Source organism: Corvus moneduloides, chromosome 9 (assembly GCF_009650955.1).
Source record: "Corvus moneduloides isolate bCorMon1 chromosome 9, bCorMon1.pri, whole genome shotgun sequence".
NCBI classification, from domain to species: Eukaryota; Metazoa; Chordata; class Aves; order Passeriformes; family Corvidae; genus Corvus; species Corvus moneduloides.
This window is the reverse complement of record NC_045484.1, coordinates 15,221,419-15,240,419: the sequence shown is the minus strand read 5'-3', so window position 1 is coordinate 15,240,419 and position 19,001 is coordinate 15,221,419. Positions and strand designations below refer to the sequence as shown.

General features: G+C 37.6%; 1 protein-coding gene across 5 annotated transcripts in view; it reads right to left on the bottom strand.

The window, feature by feature from the left end:
- Positions 1-19,001, bottom strand: part of ARHGAP29 (Rho GTPase activating protein 29) — a 51,731-nt gene that overhangs the window by 25,774 nt on the left and 6,956 nt on the right. For all 5 annotated transcript variants that reach the window (XM_032117717.1, XM_032117718.1, XM_032117714.1 and 2 more), the window contains exon 3: positions 1,856-1,999. In XM_032117717.1, coding sequence (XP_031973608.1) covers positions 1,856-1,999 — 144 coding nt within the window. The remainder of the gene's footprint in view (positions 1-1,855; positions 2,000-19,001) is intronic.

Here is a 19,001-nt window from a genome sequence, read left to right as displayed (position 1 = left end):
AAAGGCTGATGTGGTATGATTTACTTGCATACCTTAGGTCACTTTTCCTCAACATTTCTTGAATTAAAGAACAGCTGAACGTTGTCCTGTGTCCACTGAAATTACGGCAAAATAGAGGACACAGTCATCTCACCACAGCACTTAAGCATGGAAACAGCTTGTCTAAGGTGGAAGTAGAATTACATTCACCAAACAATTAACATGTTCCCTAAGCATTGACTACCACTGTATGTGTGTACTTAACTCTCCCCACAATCAATCAACAAGCAAACTGCACCACGAGGTGATGCCTTGGAGCGGCTACCTGAAAACAGAGGCTAGACAAGATTAAGAGAATAAAAGTGGGTATTTATTGAAGGGCCTTCAATAAGGTACACTTATGGGCAGAGCCCTAGGGCTACACCCAAAATGGATGTCGGGTCACAGGTTTTTCACACTTTTATGAGTTTGGTCCATTTGCATATTGGGGTTAATTCTCCAATTACAATTTCAGGTAATGATGTCATTACCCCAAGTTTGTTCCCCCTTTCTAGAAGTTTAATTTACATATTTTGGGGCCTGGGGCAACAAGGTGTCCTTGAGTCCAGGCCTAGAGAGGATTTGTTATGTCTAACCAGAATGGGAGAACAGCAGCTAACAGGCTATATGGAGTTTCAGAGTTACACACACAAGCAGTACAGGATCTGAAAAATATAAAAGCTAAATCCTAAGGCATCAGAGGGATACTCTCTGCGTTTCTGCTGTTATGTACAAACCTCTAAAGCAAGTTCAGAAGTTATAGTCCTGTCCCACGAGCATGTGAAATACCAGGTACAGAGCTATAGGAAACACCACGTGTAACACAAAGTAAATGCAAAGTAGTCTGCTAGTACCTGCCAAGATCAAACAAACTGGCAAAACTATGTATCAACAGGAAGAATCCATAAGAAGCTTGTAAGAATCCAATATATAGGAATCCAGAAGCTAAACACACTAGCATTTTAACTGATATTCCCACTTTACTGAATCAACAATATATTTCAGACATACTAAGATAAATAGGAAACAAGAAGGAAAGCCTAGAAGAGGAAGAAAAACTAAGCTATATGTCTCTGAAGGAAGATATCCTACATGATTTAACACAGGCAAGAGGTAGAGATTTAACCCTACTCAAAGCTGGTTCCACAGTAATATACCAGACTCCAGAGTAGGAAGAGCTGCAGTCAAAGGTTACACAGAGAAGGAACAGGTTTAAGAGGCTGGAGCAATTGACTGCTTCACTATTTGCATTTTTCTGACATGCCGAAAACTGCAGTAGCAAAGATCAACAGTAGAAAGTATTAACATATGTCTGCAACACCACTTCTTGTTGCTATTAACACCTTTACTGACAAATGGCTATGATCCACTTGTGGAATTTATAACTGTTTGACCATTCAGATTTGGATTGCTCAGAGATTTCTTCACCTGATACAATACCATTCCTACAGATTCACAGAATTAGGCAAAGATTCTTGGCAAATCCCAAAGTGGATAAATGCCAGATTTATTACTCTGTGATATTATTCTGTGATACTCAGGTAAAGAAAAGCTTAAAATCAAAGGCTTGCATTTTTAGAATTCAATGTGGGTTTGCACTTAACTTCCTATAAGTAGAATTTTATCACATCAATGAGAGAACAAGCTGCTTAATATTACTCTTCACTTTGGGAAGTGTTTTTTTAAACAACTATTAAAGTATTAATCTTAAAAAAACCCCCCAGTTTCTTCTGTATATGTAAAATTCTATCCATAACTCCAAGCCAGAGTCAATCAAGTCTAATTACAATTACTAATTACAATTTTCCATTAATATGGAAAGGTAGTTATTCCTTACCTTTTACTTTTGCAATAACTGTTCCTGCAGCACTAAGAATATCAACTGAATTTAGAGTCTGATGTTTATTTATCACTGCTTTTAAAACACGTAGCAACTCCCCCAGACGTTCATGTACTACTTGATGCAGGCCATCATGATTTTCTGAAAAAAGTAAAGGAGAAACTACATTAAAACAGTGAAATAACACCCAATCACATTACAAACCACTGTGATGGTATTCAGCTGCATGGAATTCTAGCCCATATTGAAGCAGAGCCTACTTAGAATAAAGAAATTGTTACAAGATAGAGTGATACTAGCAGTTGCCAATAGTAAACTTGCAATATTGTACATCATTTACACAAACTTACCTCTCACAAAAAGTCAAGCAAGTAAACTCTAAAAAAAAAGGGGGGGGGTGGGGGGTGGGAATTCTACACCAATACCCTAAGGTTTCTGAATTAAACCATCATCATCTACTCATGTCATTTCATCAACCACCATTTTGATAATTACATATATGAAAAAAGGTATCAACAAAAGCAGATTTTGATTGTTCATTAAGTATTTCTTCACCTGATACAAATTCAACACCATTTCTGTATATTTGTAAATTAAAATTTCTGGCAAATGTTGGCTCATTTTTAATTACAGTATTAGCAAAATCTAAAGTATCTTTCCTATATAAGCCTAGATCTACAAAGATCTGTCTTTAGGCACATCAGTCCTGGTAAGTAACTTGAACACCTAAATCAGGCCTAATCAGAAAAATTCTCAAACACACACTCCAAGATAGAGATGCTTTTTACAGCATATGCCTCTTACTATGCGTGTCTAAATCCCAACCCCATCTTAGTTTTTTAAAAAAATACTTCTTGTTGCATCCATAGCACAGGTTAAACCACAAGCTCTTCTGTTCTGTTACAGAAGAGGTGCTGGTGCATGGAATTAAAGTTTCTCATGTGCTAGAGTGCTGCGTTGCAAGTTGTGGTAAAAAGCTTTCAAAATCAGGAAAGTCTAGCTTATGAAAAAGAAAAAGAGGATCTAATACAAGCTGACTCACTTCCCCACCGAGCAGAGGCAATTCTGTGTTGCCTGTGGCCATGATAACAAACAGGTCAATACGGACAATTACAGTACAGTGCAAATTGATCCAGTGTTGCTCAGAGAATAGTTTCAACTCGGAGCCATTTTTTCTGGTGACAAGACACTAAATTTAGACTAGAGGCACCTAAATTTTTCTGAGGAATCCACATACTACAATATGACACATCAGTACAGTAGATCACTGCTGCCAAGTGTGCAGGTGGGGGGGGCTACACACAAATTATATATGTTTGTATCAGGTACAATAGCAAGTCTCCTAAGGACCTCTGTGCTTCAGGCTTTATTTCCCTACATGCCATCTATCAGGAGATTTTTTTTTTCCAACTCAGACAGGCTTATACATTGTAGAAGGAAAAAACCTTCACTCAGGACGTACACTAAGGTAAAAACTATCTACCATTCATGGGCACATTTCCTGCTGGAAGGGACAAGGAAGCTCTATCTGTAACATGACACACAAAAGTCTAGGAAAACCCATTTTACACAGCAGTAAATTAGGGAAGTTCTATGTAACTTGTTAAAAAAAACCCCCCAAACCAGTTGTGGCTTTTTCTTCATTTACACCTACATATAATGATTTTTAAAACTGACTCAAACACAGCTAAGGCAAAAAACTTTCAAAAGCCTGGTATGCAACATGGCCATGATTCAGTGCATCCACATTAGCAGCAGAGGTTGTTTACGACAAACACACATTGATCTAAAGGCATACTATAGCTGAGAGTTCACAACTTAATGGGGAAAACAATCCAGGCTTGAAGCAGTTTCCATGAAAGCAACAATAGTAGAAGCTGCAACCTCGGGTAAGAATTTTTTTATTGGGGATATGAAAGAAGATTAGAAAATTTTAAAAGGCATGAAAATACCAGGTAAAATCAATTGCTTATCCACATCTTTCAATTCTATGTAACACACCTCAGATGATTAAAGTGAGCAAGCAGGAGCTTCAAAACAGAAAAGGGTGATTCTTCATGTAAGCGACCTGTGGTATTTCTTGCCAAAATACAGCATTGACACAAGAAGTTTACATGGAAACAAGGAGAGACTGGACAAGTTAAGTTTTCCTGTGGGTTACTAATGAGTCAGTAAATGCCTTGGTGGGTCTGGCCATGAGTTCTGGCCTGTGCCTTGCACAGCCTGTGGGTGCTGCTGCTTAGGAGCCTAGACCAGACTGGCCGCAGTTCAGTTCCTCAGCATCCATGACTGCTGCACCACAGCTGTTCCTACACACAAAACAGAACTGCTGCCTCTGAATTAACTTAATTCCTTTTGAACCTGCCTTCACAACTTTTCATTCAACTACTCCACACTGTTCTACTGAACTACCAAGCATTGTACTAAACCAACGTAACTTGCAACAGCTCAAGAATTCTACTAAGCAAAAACAGTTCAGAACATATGTCCAACCTCTTTTTACTTTTCTCTAACTATTCAATTTTGGCAATCAACACAGCTCAGACAGTGGGTTAGACACAGCTTTAGCCTAAGCCAGTATGGCCACTGCCACCTTTTAAAACTCAGAAAAATTTTATAGCTGCCAAAAGGAAAACAAGTAATTTTAATGGTCCCTTCAGGCTTTAATCCATCATTTGTACTCCATCAATGCAACAATAAATGCTGTTGGGAGTACCAGGCAGCTCCAGGCAAAGGCAGTGATGAAAATGAAAAACAGCAAAGCTGTACTGATGTCCACATACTCAAAGCGTATCAGACAACATAGAAAATAGATCTTAAAATTACAGTAACATTATCTTCAGCAATTAGGTTATTAATAGTTAGAGGTAATTCAAATTAGTTCATTCAGAAATATGTCTAGTGTGTAGACTTAAGTTTTGAAATTCTTAAGGAGGTAGTCCTTGGAGCTTGTATCTTATCTCTTCCTACAGACCTCCAGAGGTAGACAACTATTCCACAGTTTTTCATCAGAACTAATTATTTTTATTGGCAGGGTTGGAATGGATGGGCTTTTATGAAGGTATTTGAAGACTATATGCCACAAACCATCCCTATCACCTGTCTCTGTCTAAGCAGGACATATGCAGTCCTCACATGAAGAGCATGAATATTGTGGTCAGTGGACTAGAGATGGTTTGCACAAGTGCACCATTTGACCAGAACTGCACCTCTTACCTCACCAAGATGATGATGGTGTCCCCGCCTTCTGACACACAGATGCTCACTTGTGTCTGGAGAGAAGAGCTCCTAATCATGGGATCAGAACCCCCATACCCCAGGATCCTTTTGGCAACATGCTAGGTAGACTTTTGGACCCATAGCAAATAAGGGAGGGGAAACAAGGCCATAAAGCAGCCCAACCAATGTACAGATTACTGTCAGTTTGAGAGTGCTCAGGAAGGAGCGTATCACAGACGTACATCAAACAGCATGAATTATTCTTCGAGTTCAATGTGACTCACAACTACAGACTTGTCATAAGTCACATAGGTCAAAAAAGTCTCTTAAGGTTCCTTATGTGTTTGGTAAAGACAGAAAACCACCCCACCCCTCCCTCAAGACTAATTAAAGCAAAGTTGATCCCAAAATGCAGTTTCTTACTATTAAAATTTGATAACATATCTTGCCAGAACACTAGAGCTGGGGGAAAAGGCAAAATAAGTGAGAAGGGGAAAAAGAAAGAAAATCTTGAAATAGACACAAGCCTCTTCAAGTCTGAAACAGAAGTAACAAGCTTCAAAGGGAAATGCTAGTTGAAAACAACCACTGAGTTGAATCAAATGTTTATCATACCATCCAGGAGAACACTATCACTAAAATAATGCATTCAAGCAGGAGATTACTTATTTGTACTCTCAAAAGCAAAGGTCTGGCTACACCCAACTTCGATTTCTTTGTATTCCATCACTGTATCATTTGTTTACAAAATATCTGAAACATTGTTTCTGTGCTTCCAGAAGACAAAAGGTCTGTGACAAGTGGTGCTTGGGGAGAGGTGGGGGCAGAAGTCATCAGGAACCACAACTACACTGCATTCACAATGACTGAGACCAAACAGACACTAAACCAGAGATTTCCTGTTCAGGACAGATTTAGAAACCTCAGGCAGCAAAACAGTCTAAATATGCCAGATCAACAGAAACACAGTTTTGATTCTAAGAAGTCTGAAAATGGTTGAGATCAAACAATGGTAGAGCAAATACTGCTTACAGTGAAAGGAATGCACAACGAAATGTGTCTCCAATGAGTACCTGCAGCAATTCAATCTAACTGAAGTAGTCATAAAATAGATTTACTTTCAGTTTTCTTTCTGTCCCTTGTATCACTGTACACATTCACTGATGCGCATGAAGTCCTGCACCAGTGGATGCCATCTCTCAAGCTTAATAGCATGAAACGAAAAATCCACAGAATTCTAAAGCCATGACTGCCAGTGATCCTGCAACACAGAGGCCATCTCGGAGCACTTGAGTTCAGCTGTTCACTCAGGTGACTAGTTTCCTGCAATCTCCTGGAGGAGTGAGTCAGCCCCCTACCTCTCAAAAAGGAAAAAACAGCTCTTAAAATTGAAGGGGGGGGAAAAAAAAAAAAAAAGGCTTGGGTAGAGCTTAGTAGCCTATCAGCAAATCATCTTTCACCGGGGGGTTGAACTGTCATTCACAGGAGCTGAATACAAGCTCTTCCCAAATGAAAGCATACTCTGTGGAAGTGGAGAAAGAACAGGATGAAAAAACACATATTCAAAGCTGACAAGCCTAATATACAAGAATGATAATACTAAGCAGCTGGAAAGTCTGTCGTTTGCCAAGCCATCTCAGTAGCACACTATTGTCATTAGCATCCCACTCCTCAATGGTTTTGATCACCACATTTTGTAACAGCTCACCCATCTTTAATGTAAAAGCATAATCTACCTATTTTCTAATTTTACGTATCTCTTAAAGGGAAGTGTTTGTTTAGTGAATTACTAAGCGATAATGTCCTTACAGCTATGGATTCTATTCACGCAAAACAAAATCAAATTTGCTCATCAAGCTTGTCAGCACCAGTCACTCTCCCTGCCAAGTCAGGGCTGGTCACAATACATGCAGTCAGAAAAGGCACTGCTGTGTCAGTTGGCTGGCATTCTTTTGTCTGACCTGATTTATTGTGGGCCCAAACATTTCTGAAGTTGTTTATGTCAACAAATGTTTGCCAGGATAAGTTTAAATACACACTAACAGTCTTTTCCCCACTACACTGCTCTTCAGACCTATACAGAACAGGCACACCCAGTTCCACTTACTGCTTCTCCACCTAGAATATTAAGGCCGTTGAACAGCAGCAGACTCTCTCTCTACTACTTGATTTCCACCAGTCCCAAAAGAAGGGAAACCACTAATACAACTACTGTTCTGCTGTGGCTAAAAGTTTGCTTAGAACAGAAGTTGGTCACACTAATGAAAGACAGGGCAGCAATCTAGATAGAACAACCGAAAAGTAACACATCCCTGCAAAATTCTTTGAGTCAGAATGCATGTGAGACTGTCAAAGCAGATATTCTAGCTCACAACATGTAATAAGGTCCAGCTTTCCATTAGAAGCTTTTTACAATTAGAAAGATGTGATTAGTTATGTCATGCATTCAAATAGTTTTCAAGAATGTTACACAGTGTGGAACAATCCACCATGTATACTCTCTACAGCCACAAGTTTATATACACAGACCAGTCTCTTTAGACTGGGGGGAAATCTACATAAACTCACTCCATTTGTCAAAATCTTACTATAAACAAAATAACTTGGATTTTTGCACAAGTATTTTCTCCATCTACCTTCACGAACAAACTACGCCTTCACTATGATCAGCATCTACCAAGAACTCACTCTATGGACATTTCCAGTAGAATAAATGGAACTGATGAGAACACCTAAATGCCCATTGTAGCCATCACCCTCACTAGGTCTAGTCCTCATTTTGAGAACTCCCTTTGTAAATCTGTTCTCCTGGGATCAGCTAAAGTGTGTGTACTTCACCTCCCCTTCTACTTCTACTGAAAGATAGGAGTCTCAATTCCAGTTCTAAGCACCATTTCACATCTTCTCCATAAATCCTGGCCTGTTTCAGGACAAACAGGCCAGACAAAACAGTCTTGCAGGATGGTGGTGAGAACAAGCACACAAACTGGGAAGCAATTTCCCCAATATCTAGACTCACAACTTTTTATTAAAGTTTCACCATACAGAATGCAATCAGCTCCTCATCACTTTCAATCTTGGAAGGATTCAGAAGAAAGATGCTTGAGTAACCAACATTTCAATATGCAATACCAATATCTTGGCTAAGAGACCATTCACTCTTATTTACTAAAAATGTCATTTTTGACCTTAAGGTAAATTATATCCTGTTTCTAGTACATTATATAGAAGGATTACATGGTATCACTAGTTATGCCACCTAGGGAAGGGAAAAAAAAATTAACATTGGAATAAAGCTGATCCAAAATAAAACAGATTTAATCTAAATTCACATTATCTTCATCTATGTCCATATTGCATACTAGGACACTGTCAGCACTCAGGTCTGAACCTGATCCAGACTATGAGACTTCCCAGTGAGCATCACAGAGTAGGCAAAACAATCACATCACAATGAACTGTGTGGAAATCACCTAATTCCTACATCTGCAGTTTGGCAAACAGTCCCAGATTAAACCATCATTTTCTTTTTGCCCTCCTCTCTCTGTCAGCCCCATTCTAACACGATTAACAGCCTGGCATATTTGTCTGATTTAACAGAGTTCACTACCACATTCCAAAGACCACAAGAATTAATCAGACATACAGTGAAAACATATTTTACATTGATTGTGGTTTGACCATAGTAAAGTTATCTATGTCCCTGCTGTCTGGTCTACTGTCAAAGCAGCTTTTTCTTAGGCATATGTCTAACTACACGAGTTAGACATGATTTTCACTGATTGTACGGATATAAAAACTTTTTCCTTTAATGGTGACAGAGATATTTGTTGGTGGTCATAGTTCAGGAGTGATGAGAAAGCAGCAGTCTTAGTTACTGTATTTCTTCCTTTATGTGGCTACATGCTGCAGATGTAAGGAAGGAAACATTTTAATTCACTGAAACACTCAGAATTTCTGGAAGAATTTATCTCTAAAATCTCTAGGCTGGAAGCTGCCAAATGCACTAATGAAGTCATCACCTTTCTACCCTGTGCACAATGCAGAATTAGAAGCTACCTACCCATCCCTCTGTCAAGAAACATTGTACTTGAAGCTTCCAAATTAGCAAGACAGACAGCCCTAGCCTCTTTTGTTCATCAGTATCACAGCAACCCCTGTTGTCATGGCATCATTAAAACACACCACACCAAATTCACAGTCTTTGGCAACATGTGCTCCAACCAATGTTCTAACCACATTCTACTGAAGCAAAAAAAATTACAATTTACAGAAAAGAATCAGTTAAGAAATTATTTCAATGAGAAAAATCTAGGGACATGTGAAGTTTGATTAGGAATGAGGAAAAGAAAGAAAAAAAAATAGCAACCCAAACCCCTGTATTTGAAATAAAAGTATAGAGTTTTGTAAGGGTTTTTTTTTTTTTGAGAAGAGCAATATACTGACCCAGTTCAGTGAGAATGCATCGAAACTTCCTGCAAACAGCTCACTGAATACAGTATATTGAAAGTAGCACTGTTTGATTTCAGTTATTCCACACAAATAATGTTTTTATAATACAAGAAAATATTTAACATTTGGCAAGTCAGTTGCCTATTTACAGTTAAACTACTAAATTTGATCTTAAAATCAGGTTGCACAAATTTAGATTAAAATAAAAAAGCACCTGGTACTTAGGGTTTTTTTTTTTTTTTTGCAGATTAAGGGTAGAAGTTCTGCCTCTACTTTTTGAAATAAGCACTGTGTATATTAAAGGCTTGCAATTTTTGCAGAAAAAATATTCCTGGGTAAAACACAAAACTATCCCCCATTAGTTCAGCCTTCCAGGTTAATTTTTTTAGCATGATGAACTTTTGTTATATATCACAAATGCCCAAATAACCCTTTCAGATTTGTCATTTGCTATCAGGGATTGGCCAAAATACAGCAATCTATCAATTTAAATTTGACCACTAACCATGCTGATTAGCCTCTGATGTGACCTTGAGCTGTGGTGGTTTTTGTTTTTTATTAAACTGGGCTAACATTTGCATCCCATTTTAGTTATGGACCAATTCTGTACTTGTGAAGTCAAAACTTTTTTAAGAAGTCCTTCTTGACTACACATATAGAGCAAACCCAGACTAAATTAATTTTCAGAAATTGAAGTTACAAAAATAAAGATGCCTTAAAACAATCTTTTCAAAAAGTCAATAAAATCAGTGTACATACAAAATACATCAGAATAATCAAAATCTTCTAATTGTGCCTACACTGAAAGCAGTTACATATTTTCCTTTTGTTGGTTTGCCAACTGACATCAGCAGAAAAGCTGTTACTTTGTATTCATTTCACATTTAAATTCATAGATGAATTTCCCATTTGTTAAAGTGAGGAAGCCTTTCAGAAAAAAACCTACCACAATGCAGCTTTTAATCTATTTCAATATGCTCAATATGCTGTACACTACATGCCTTTAATTTTTTTATTCTACTAGGCTTGAGATTCCAGTCAACTAACCTAGATGTGTTCAGCCACGCAGTTTAACCTTTAGAATACTTTAATCTTTTATTAAACCAAAATTTAGAGACCAGAAGCCAGTAATGAAAATTGCTAGTTTCCTTACGTACCTGTTTCTGACAAAAGAGAGTGAAAACACTACATGGTCATTTTAGTCACCATTCAGTTCCCTGAATCTTCCCAGAGATTAAGAATAAAGCTAGGTGAGGATAATGCTTCAGCAGTTTCAGAACACATTTTAAGTTAGAACTGGAAATTGTCAAGTGGACATAAGGCTATATTCTTTAGTATGAACACATTAGCAATAAACCTGATCAGCCACAGTTCACAAAAAATCATATCCATTGAGAAAGGCAACCATACCACTAGTAGTGACTAGTTACTTATTTCTTATTCAAGGATATTTCACTAAAACTTAGTCAGTCACTAGACTGAACACCTGCCAATGGAAGACACTGTTAAAATAAAATGAGAACTCTTATGCTCTAAGCAACTATGTTCCTTGCATACTGCTTCAAGTTCTGAGAGTACATGAAGCAATATTCACTCATTTACATTTACAGCACAAATTTTCTGAAAAAAAGAACAAATCGGAAAATGAAAGAATCACCAGCAGGTTGATCATACCATATCAAACTTGCACACAGAAAGGGCAGTATCAAAGTTATGGTTTATTCATTCTAAATAAAATAAATTTAACCTTTGGTAACCAGCATCGAGAGATTATCAAACAATACTTAACCATTAACTCACGTTAATTTTAGTCTAAAATGCTGTTTTTGTTCTACGTGCCTGCTCCTTCCACTTTTATCCTAAGCCACTGACTGAGTGAAGAAGCTATTTTACTGCTGCCTGCCCACCTAATTTTCAAAAGACCACACAAAGCCAGGATTATGAGATTATATGGTGTTAAACAATGGGTGTGTTACTTTATTCAATTATTTTAAAGGAGCTTTTTAAACACAATTATGGACTGCTATAGGATGTGACAGTAGTCCATTTCTGGTTTGTTGATTAAAAGAAAAAAGTTACACTTTAAAAATCAACATAGATTTTAAGTAGTATTCAAATCACTAAAGCAGCAGCTAGTAAAATTAGTTGCCGAGAAAACTGGTGAACATAAAGGATTAAGGATTATTTGAAGTTCCTTCACTGAAGTCCTGCTGAAACAACCACCCAAGAGTAAAGCCTGACTGCGTAACTCACACAGGTGACAGAGCCATTTGAATGGTCCAAAGGAAATAGTTTAAAAATTCCCATTTACTAGACACATGAACAGTCAATCCCCACGGCAATACAGTGCTTTGGTATCAGTTATTTCACAGCAAGGCATTTTTGATGATTTTGTATAAAGAGAAAACACAGTAACACTATCATTAAGGCAGCAACCGATGTCACGCTGGCACTTGCACTTTCCAAAAGACCACAGTAATTCACTGTACATCTCCGCAATAATTTTTAATAGAGTAGTATTTCTTCATAAATACCCTGCAACAGAAAGGTGAAAAACACCACAGAAATCATTTGCTTTGTGGTTCTGGATTTGCCCAGTTGTTTCTCCCTAGTATCACTAAAGTTAGGCATCAATGCTAAATTAAAAATTTATATGCTCCAGACCTATTGCTTTCTTTCCACATGAAGTGTGCAGCCACCGTCTCTAAAATCTCATGTCTAGTCATTATCTGAAGCCATTTGCAGCTAGGAGGAGTTCTCCATTGCTTGCTAAATTTGTTTGCTCGTCCTTAACACATGGGCTTCAACATGAATACCAGAAAGCATTTAATCTGACCACTCTGCAGTCTAAATCCTACTGTGAGTTTCCCCTTCTTCACCACTGGCATAAGCTATTTATCACAGTCACTTTCTCAAAGGCCTTCAGGAACTGTCTTCACTCAGCTATCACAGTTCATGTATGCTGCTAAGCTTTCAGATAAACAACTTGCAGCTTACTCAACACAGCACAAAGAATATAGAACTACCCCTCAAAAAAGCTGCCTCCTTCAACTGCTCATCTCTCAGGAGTGGATAACCTACTTGTGAGCGGAGACCACAGCCCATTTTCTTGGCTACCAGTCTTCCGCTGCTCTGCGCCTCCAGTTTAGTGATTCCAGTAAACACTTTCTTCCCCTTTGTTGTCAGCACTGGACAACTTCTGGACAGATCTTTTAGTTCCGTAGTTGTGGTAGTACAAAATACCTTATATACCCTGTACACAATGAATGAATGAAATTAAAAAGTCCACAGGAGAAACAAACAAAAAACCACACAGAAAAGCATCCTACTAAAGAATCCGTTCATACCACTATCAACACTAAAACAGCAAGATGAATTTGTGAACACTGAGCAGTCTTCAAGCTAATGCTTCAGGAATACCATGTCCGTAACTATTTCAGTGACATCCAATCTTAAAACTAGAGCTAAGAATATAGTTGTAGTCCAAAAGTAGAACATTAACTGAGATGTTACATTTCTTCACAACACAGAGCCCTAAAAATATCACACCTGCATAAACTGTAAAAATTTAAATTTAATACTTAGAGAAGAACTTGGAAATGCTAAATACAAAACTAACATCTGGCCCCAAGTCCTAAAGATGTCAAAGCCTCTTTCTGAAAAGGCATGAAGGTGCTTTAATTCCACCACACAAATATAATTCCTGCAACTTACTGATCTACAATCCTGCAATTGAGGTTTTCAATTATTTTTTCATTTTCATTTTTTATTGCATCTTTGCTGAAACTTCCTCACTAGGTCTTTCTCACCTTGCAGATTTCTAAAACTGGGAAAGTACTGAGACATTACCAGAGTTACAAGAACACCCGATTCCTTCCAAAATAAGAACCTCTCCTTACCTTTAGCATGTATGCGTAGCAACATCCACAATCCCACAGTCATTCTGTGTCTCACGGATAAGCAGTACTAACAGAACTTGTACCGTCATCATGAACTGCTGCAACACCCACCTGTTGGCCCTGAACCCAAGTTATGCACAGCAGAGAGAATCAACATATTTGAAAAAGGGAACATGTTATAGAACTAAAATAGCTTAAATATCTGAAGCAGTTCAGTCACGACAAAGAAAACAAGACTGAAGAGGCAAGTTTTGTTAACTTAAGATTAAAACTGGTTTATCAACTAAAAATAACTGTAATTGACAAGTAAGAATTCCTACATACTTTTAAAAATTAGTCCAAGAAATTATTCAAGCAATAAATGAGGAAAAAAATGGTGAAAAGGAAAAAATCCTTTGTTCAGCTAAATCATAGCCGCTACAAAAGAAAATTCCTCAAGTCATAGGTTTTGCAGTTACACTGTTCTGTAACGAATGTCATTAAGATGAAAGTTTAACTCAAACACAACTATTTTCTACAGCCTTACATGAGTCACCTCCGTCTTCCAGAAAAAGGGGCATTTTAGGCGGACAAAGGAGTAACTCCCCATAAAATTCCTACTTTCCTGAAAAAATGGAAACAGCCACCTACAAAAATCAAGGTTCAAGCTCTGTACCAAATCTTCTACCCTGCCATGCTGTTCTAACTCTAATCCATTACTAAGATAACAATCAAATCACTAAAACTGTCAGATTAGATGAACATTTGCTCAGAATTAAGAAACAAGTCGGCTTCAGTTCTGTGACCTAGCTACATAAATAGGAAGAACAAACACTTCCAACAAAACTTGTGAAAATGAATGGTTTAGTCTATGAAAGCTTCATGAAGTCAAGATCATTAAGATGACAATCACAGCTGTTAACTCTATGCTGTCAGGCATACAAAAATTATTTGTATTGATGTTCTTTTATGTTGCAACTTTGATAAACTGATGCATCAGCAAAATAAGAAAATGGAATATTTTTGTGGATCTGCTATAATATATTTTGCCAAGAGTGGGAAACTCATTTATGGGAAGCAGTTTTTGTTTTGTTTTTAAACACAAGAACTCCTACATGTACATGAGAATTACTGTTTAGAACACAAGACTCAGACTGGATATGCATCAAATCTTATCTTTCAGATGTTAGGACAGAGTTCTTTGAGAGATGCAAATTGTTTTTTGGTTCAAGTGTTCCTGCTTCTTAAGCTGCAAACTACATTAGAAGAATTTTTGTTGTTGAAAGGCCTAGCTTTAGTTTCAAATAGGAAGATATGACTATTCATCCTCTTCCTCACTAGTGACCTTTCATCTTGCTGATCTTGTAATTTCAGTTCCATTAGTCTAGTTGCTGTGATGGAAAGGGAAGCTAATACTAATTAACACAAGAGCTAAGGTTCCTTAAGTGTTTTGAGCTCCTTTTGTACATCAGAAATGTGAAAAGGAGGAAGAATGAAGTTTCTCCTTGTATTCCTTTTTTTTTTGTACTTCAAAAGCAACATAAAAATGAAAAATGCCTGTGCTCTCTTATAAAGAGTTCCGAGTTTTCCTAAAGAAAGATATGCTAATTATTTAAGTCAACAAAAATATCTGACTGCACATAAGGGTTGATTTTACATTTTAAACACTCACGGGCCTTCAAGACACCCCCCCTCCTGACTGCTGATCTTAGACACTATAGCAACAAGTGAACATTTGTTCTGAAGGAATGTGGAGTATGCAACTGGGGGAGGGGTAGTACTATCAGCCACAAACTTATCTCCTAGTCCACTAAGTTAAATAATAACTTCAATCTTCCCTGAAACTGAAGAAATAGCATTTACTATCCAACATTAGCAACCAGCATTTAACAGGCAGCTTACACTTTGACTATGAAGAACACAGATTTGCTTGAACTCAACTTCAAGAGGAGGTTGGTTTTTTCCTCTTGTTAGAATAGTGAAAACCGAAGAATTGTTCCATGACTGCAGATGAATTAAGCAGTGCACTACCACTGCAAACCTGCAAAACAAAACAAAATACCCAGCTCCTCTGGCTCTGGTCACAGCGTCTGAAAGCCCAAGACTCCCTGACAAAAGCCTGCAGACAGCAGACACACAGAAAACAGGAGGCTTGGGCAAAACAGACTGTGGGATGATCTGGAGCGAAATGAAAAGAAAGGTGGAAAGTTCACTCTCCCAGATTAAGTGCAACAGTCCTGGGAAAAACCTATGGTTCATAGCTGTGCTTGGGTAATTCCTGGTTCATAGCTATGCTTGCCTCCCATAAACTGACTATAAAATACTTCTTTTTGCATTGCTCTGGGTTTGCCTTTATCCAGGCTGTACCTCAAATTTCTACTTTCTTTGCATAACTTCTCAAGTTTGAGGAAGTTGGACAGGAACATGACCCAGGGCCAGGGATCTCAGTGCTTTCTGCCCAAGAGAGGGACCAGAAAAGGACGGGTGTGAAAGTCAAGGAAGCATGGGAAAATGACCAGGAGGTCTCTGGTTTGCTGTGGTCCTACAGCTCCACTAAGAGAAGCAGCCTGTCTAATTTTTTTCCTCTAAGTTTTGCCATTAAAACACCCAGAAGAAGCTCTTAAAAAAAAAAAATCACTACTACTACTACCTTTCAGTTCTTAGCAATAATTTTACTTGTTTAAAAAAAATTAAGGCAGTATTAAATTTGTTCTTATCCTTGTTTATATCTTTTACAACTTTCAGCTTGAAAGACTATTTCAGATTTGTGAAAGGACAATTTCAGTTTCAGACTGACGGAACTTATACTTAGCAGTGACTACTACTTGGAGGTATGTGAAAGGGTGTACTAAGGGTGTACAGTCAGAAAGACTGGAAGCAGATATGACTTTGCATGTAAGAAGCAGGTTTCAGAAAGGCAAGTTTAAAAGATGACTGTCAAATCCAAGTGTACCAAAAGCACAGTGCTAAGGTGACCGATTAATTTTCCATCTACAAAGGGCACTCTCTGCTTGCTGCTCTCCCCACTACCACCTCACCTTTCATATACCCCTGTCAAAGTTAGCATTCAATAATGTAGACAAAAGAATTGGTACAGGTTTTAGCAGTATATGCTGTGATGGCAGACTGGAGGGTCACACCAACTGTGCCTAGAGCTTCACAGTCTTGTTCCATTTTAACCTCTGGCCACTCGTTCCTTTGCCAGCCACCTTCCCCCTATTTGCTGGTACTCAGCACAATCTTACTGTCAACTCACTGAACTGACCTGGCTAAAAATTAGCTCCTTTCTTCCTAGGATTAGTTTTCAGGCAGATTTGCTCCCAAAACTTGGCTTGCTATGCAGTCACCAGAGAACTACCACCAGTGCCAGGAAGAAGCAGTGAGATCACAGCCGCTCACGCAAAAGTTTCTTTGCGAACTGCTGTGGAAATAGACTATCAGCATGTTTAAAACAAAACCCCAAACATAACAAGCTTTATAGTAAGAAAACAGCAGTTTTAAATGCATCGTGTAGATTTTAAGCAGTTACAGAACTGTATCAACAATTCAGCTGCTGATGGAGAAGGGGGAAAAAAAAAAAGGCAGTTTCAACAGGAGAACTGTCAGAATTTATTCCTTCCAGCTGCCCCAGCCTGGTTTAGTCCCAGCTTCCCTGCTACTGCAGCACACAAGGACACTTCTGCTAACTCTGCCATGGGAACAATAACACCCAAAGCAGCAAATACAAGTTGTCAGAATTCACCTTTTAACACTTAATCTGGTTCAGCAAGAGGATGAACAATCTCATTACAGGCAAATGCATTTAAAACATGCAGTTATTTCCTTGTGGATCAAGTCTGAATAGAGCTACAAAGTACAAAAAACCTATATTTTAATAATAAATCACAGAATCATTCTTCAGATATTGCAAGCATATTACACTTTGACAGATTCTGGAAGTGATAAACATTAAAATTCCACTTTAGACTATTTGTCAACATCCTCAAGTATTTTTAATTCTGTGATATTATTTATGAGCTACTAGACAGTTTGTTTTCCTTTTTTTTTGTGCTACATGGAATAAGAGAGACAATGTGCTACACTTTACATGGATTCCTCTACCTTTTTCTAATGATTCTCAATGGTCATTTAATAATTCACAAGAAGGTTGTTTACACATTTGATAATCACTATGTTTTCACAGTTCCCAAAAGTTAGCTGCCCTGATCACATTTTACTTTCCCTTCTCTCGTGAAAGGTTATTTATCACACAAAACACTACCCAGCAGAAAAGCAGCAAAATCTTCCACACAAAGTCTAAAGAGATCAGTCCAACTGCCCTCAAAGCAAAACAAATATAAAAAACTTCCGCAAACATTGCTTCCAGAAACTGTTGCAAAGAAAAGTAAATACTTTATCAGATCCTCCTTTAGAGCAGTTTGCCCACCTACCAAGCATTCATAGTATGAGGTGTCATTAGACAGGTAAATACATCTAGTTTAAGGTGTATCAAAGACAGCACCTTTCACTGAGAAACATCAAAATTGGAATAAAGAACAAACAGCAAAATTACACCTAGTATTAAATATTATCATAAATTCAATCTGTAATCTTCACTGCAATAACTAATGAACTTCAGATTTCCCTAGCAAAACAGGACAAACTGACTTTAAAGAACACTGCCTCAGAAAAAAAGGACATTAGTATTTTAGACTGTAAGAAAATAAAGAAATAAAAATGGAATGCTAAAAATACTGCAGTGCCTTAATCATACTAAAAATAGGGACAATATACATTATCAAGCCAGGAAGGGCTGAAGAGAAACCACTCACCTTTGAGCCTCAGGCACTATATTCAGTAAAAGGCTTCTGGCTTTTAGTGTAGCATGTAATTAACGCCAATCTCCGTGGTGCTAAAAGAAGGTTTTGAAGTCACTAGAGATTACAAGTTCCTCATTTTGAGGAAACTATTTACCTTGAGACACCTTTAGGATAGTCCCACTGGGGTGAGTATCTTATCCTTCAAAAATAACAACCTGATAGGTTTCAAGTTAGGTAGCATTCCTGATGCTTTTGAAAGTATTGGTCTTACTATAAAGAGAATGTAAACATTCCTGACCAGGCCATCCAGTTTCAGCAGTACTTTTGCCTCTGCTTTAGCTTAAAAACAGAAGCCAAACCAAACAAAGAAAAAAACCCCAACAAAAACAAACAAACAAAAAAATAAACAAAACCCAAAAATCTATCAAACTCTAAAAAATCAGACACATTCTGATCCTCAGAGAAATTAAAGATAATAGCTTTATCTTGCTAGTCTGATTTCTAAGACACCTGGGAAAAAAGAGTATACAAACATTTTAGAATGAACTACAATTTACATTAGTTGAAGATCGGATGAAATTGAAGAAGAAAGTTTTTGCTCATTAAAAGGATGCAGAATTACCCACATGAAGAACACAACATCACACTTTGAAGGTTACTTCAAAGTTTGTGATAAAGAAAGCAAAAACTTCCAAAATATATTCTGAAGTACAGTCAAGAAGACTACATATTAAAATGTAATTACTCCTGCACTTTTAAACCACATGCAAATTTTACCCTTAGAGCTATTCATAA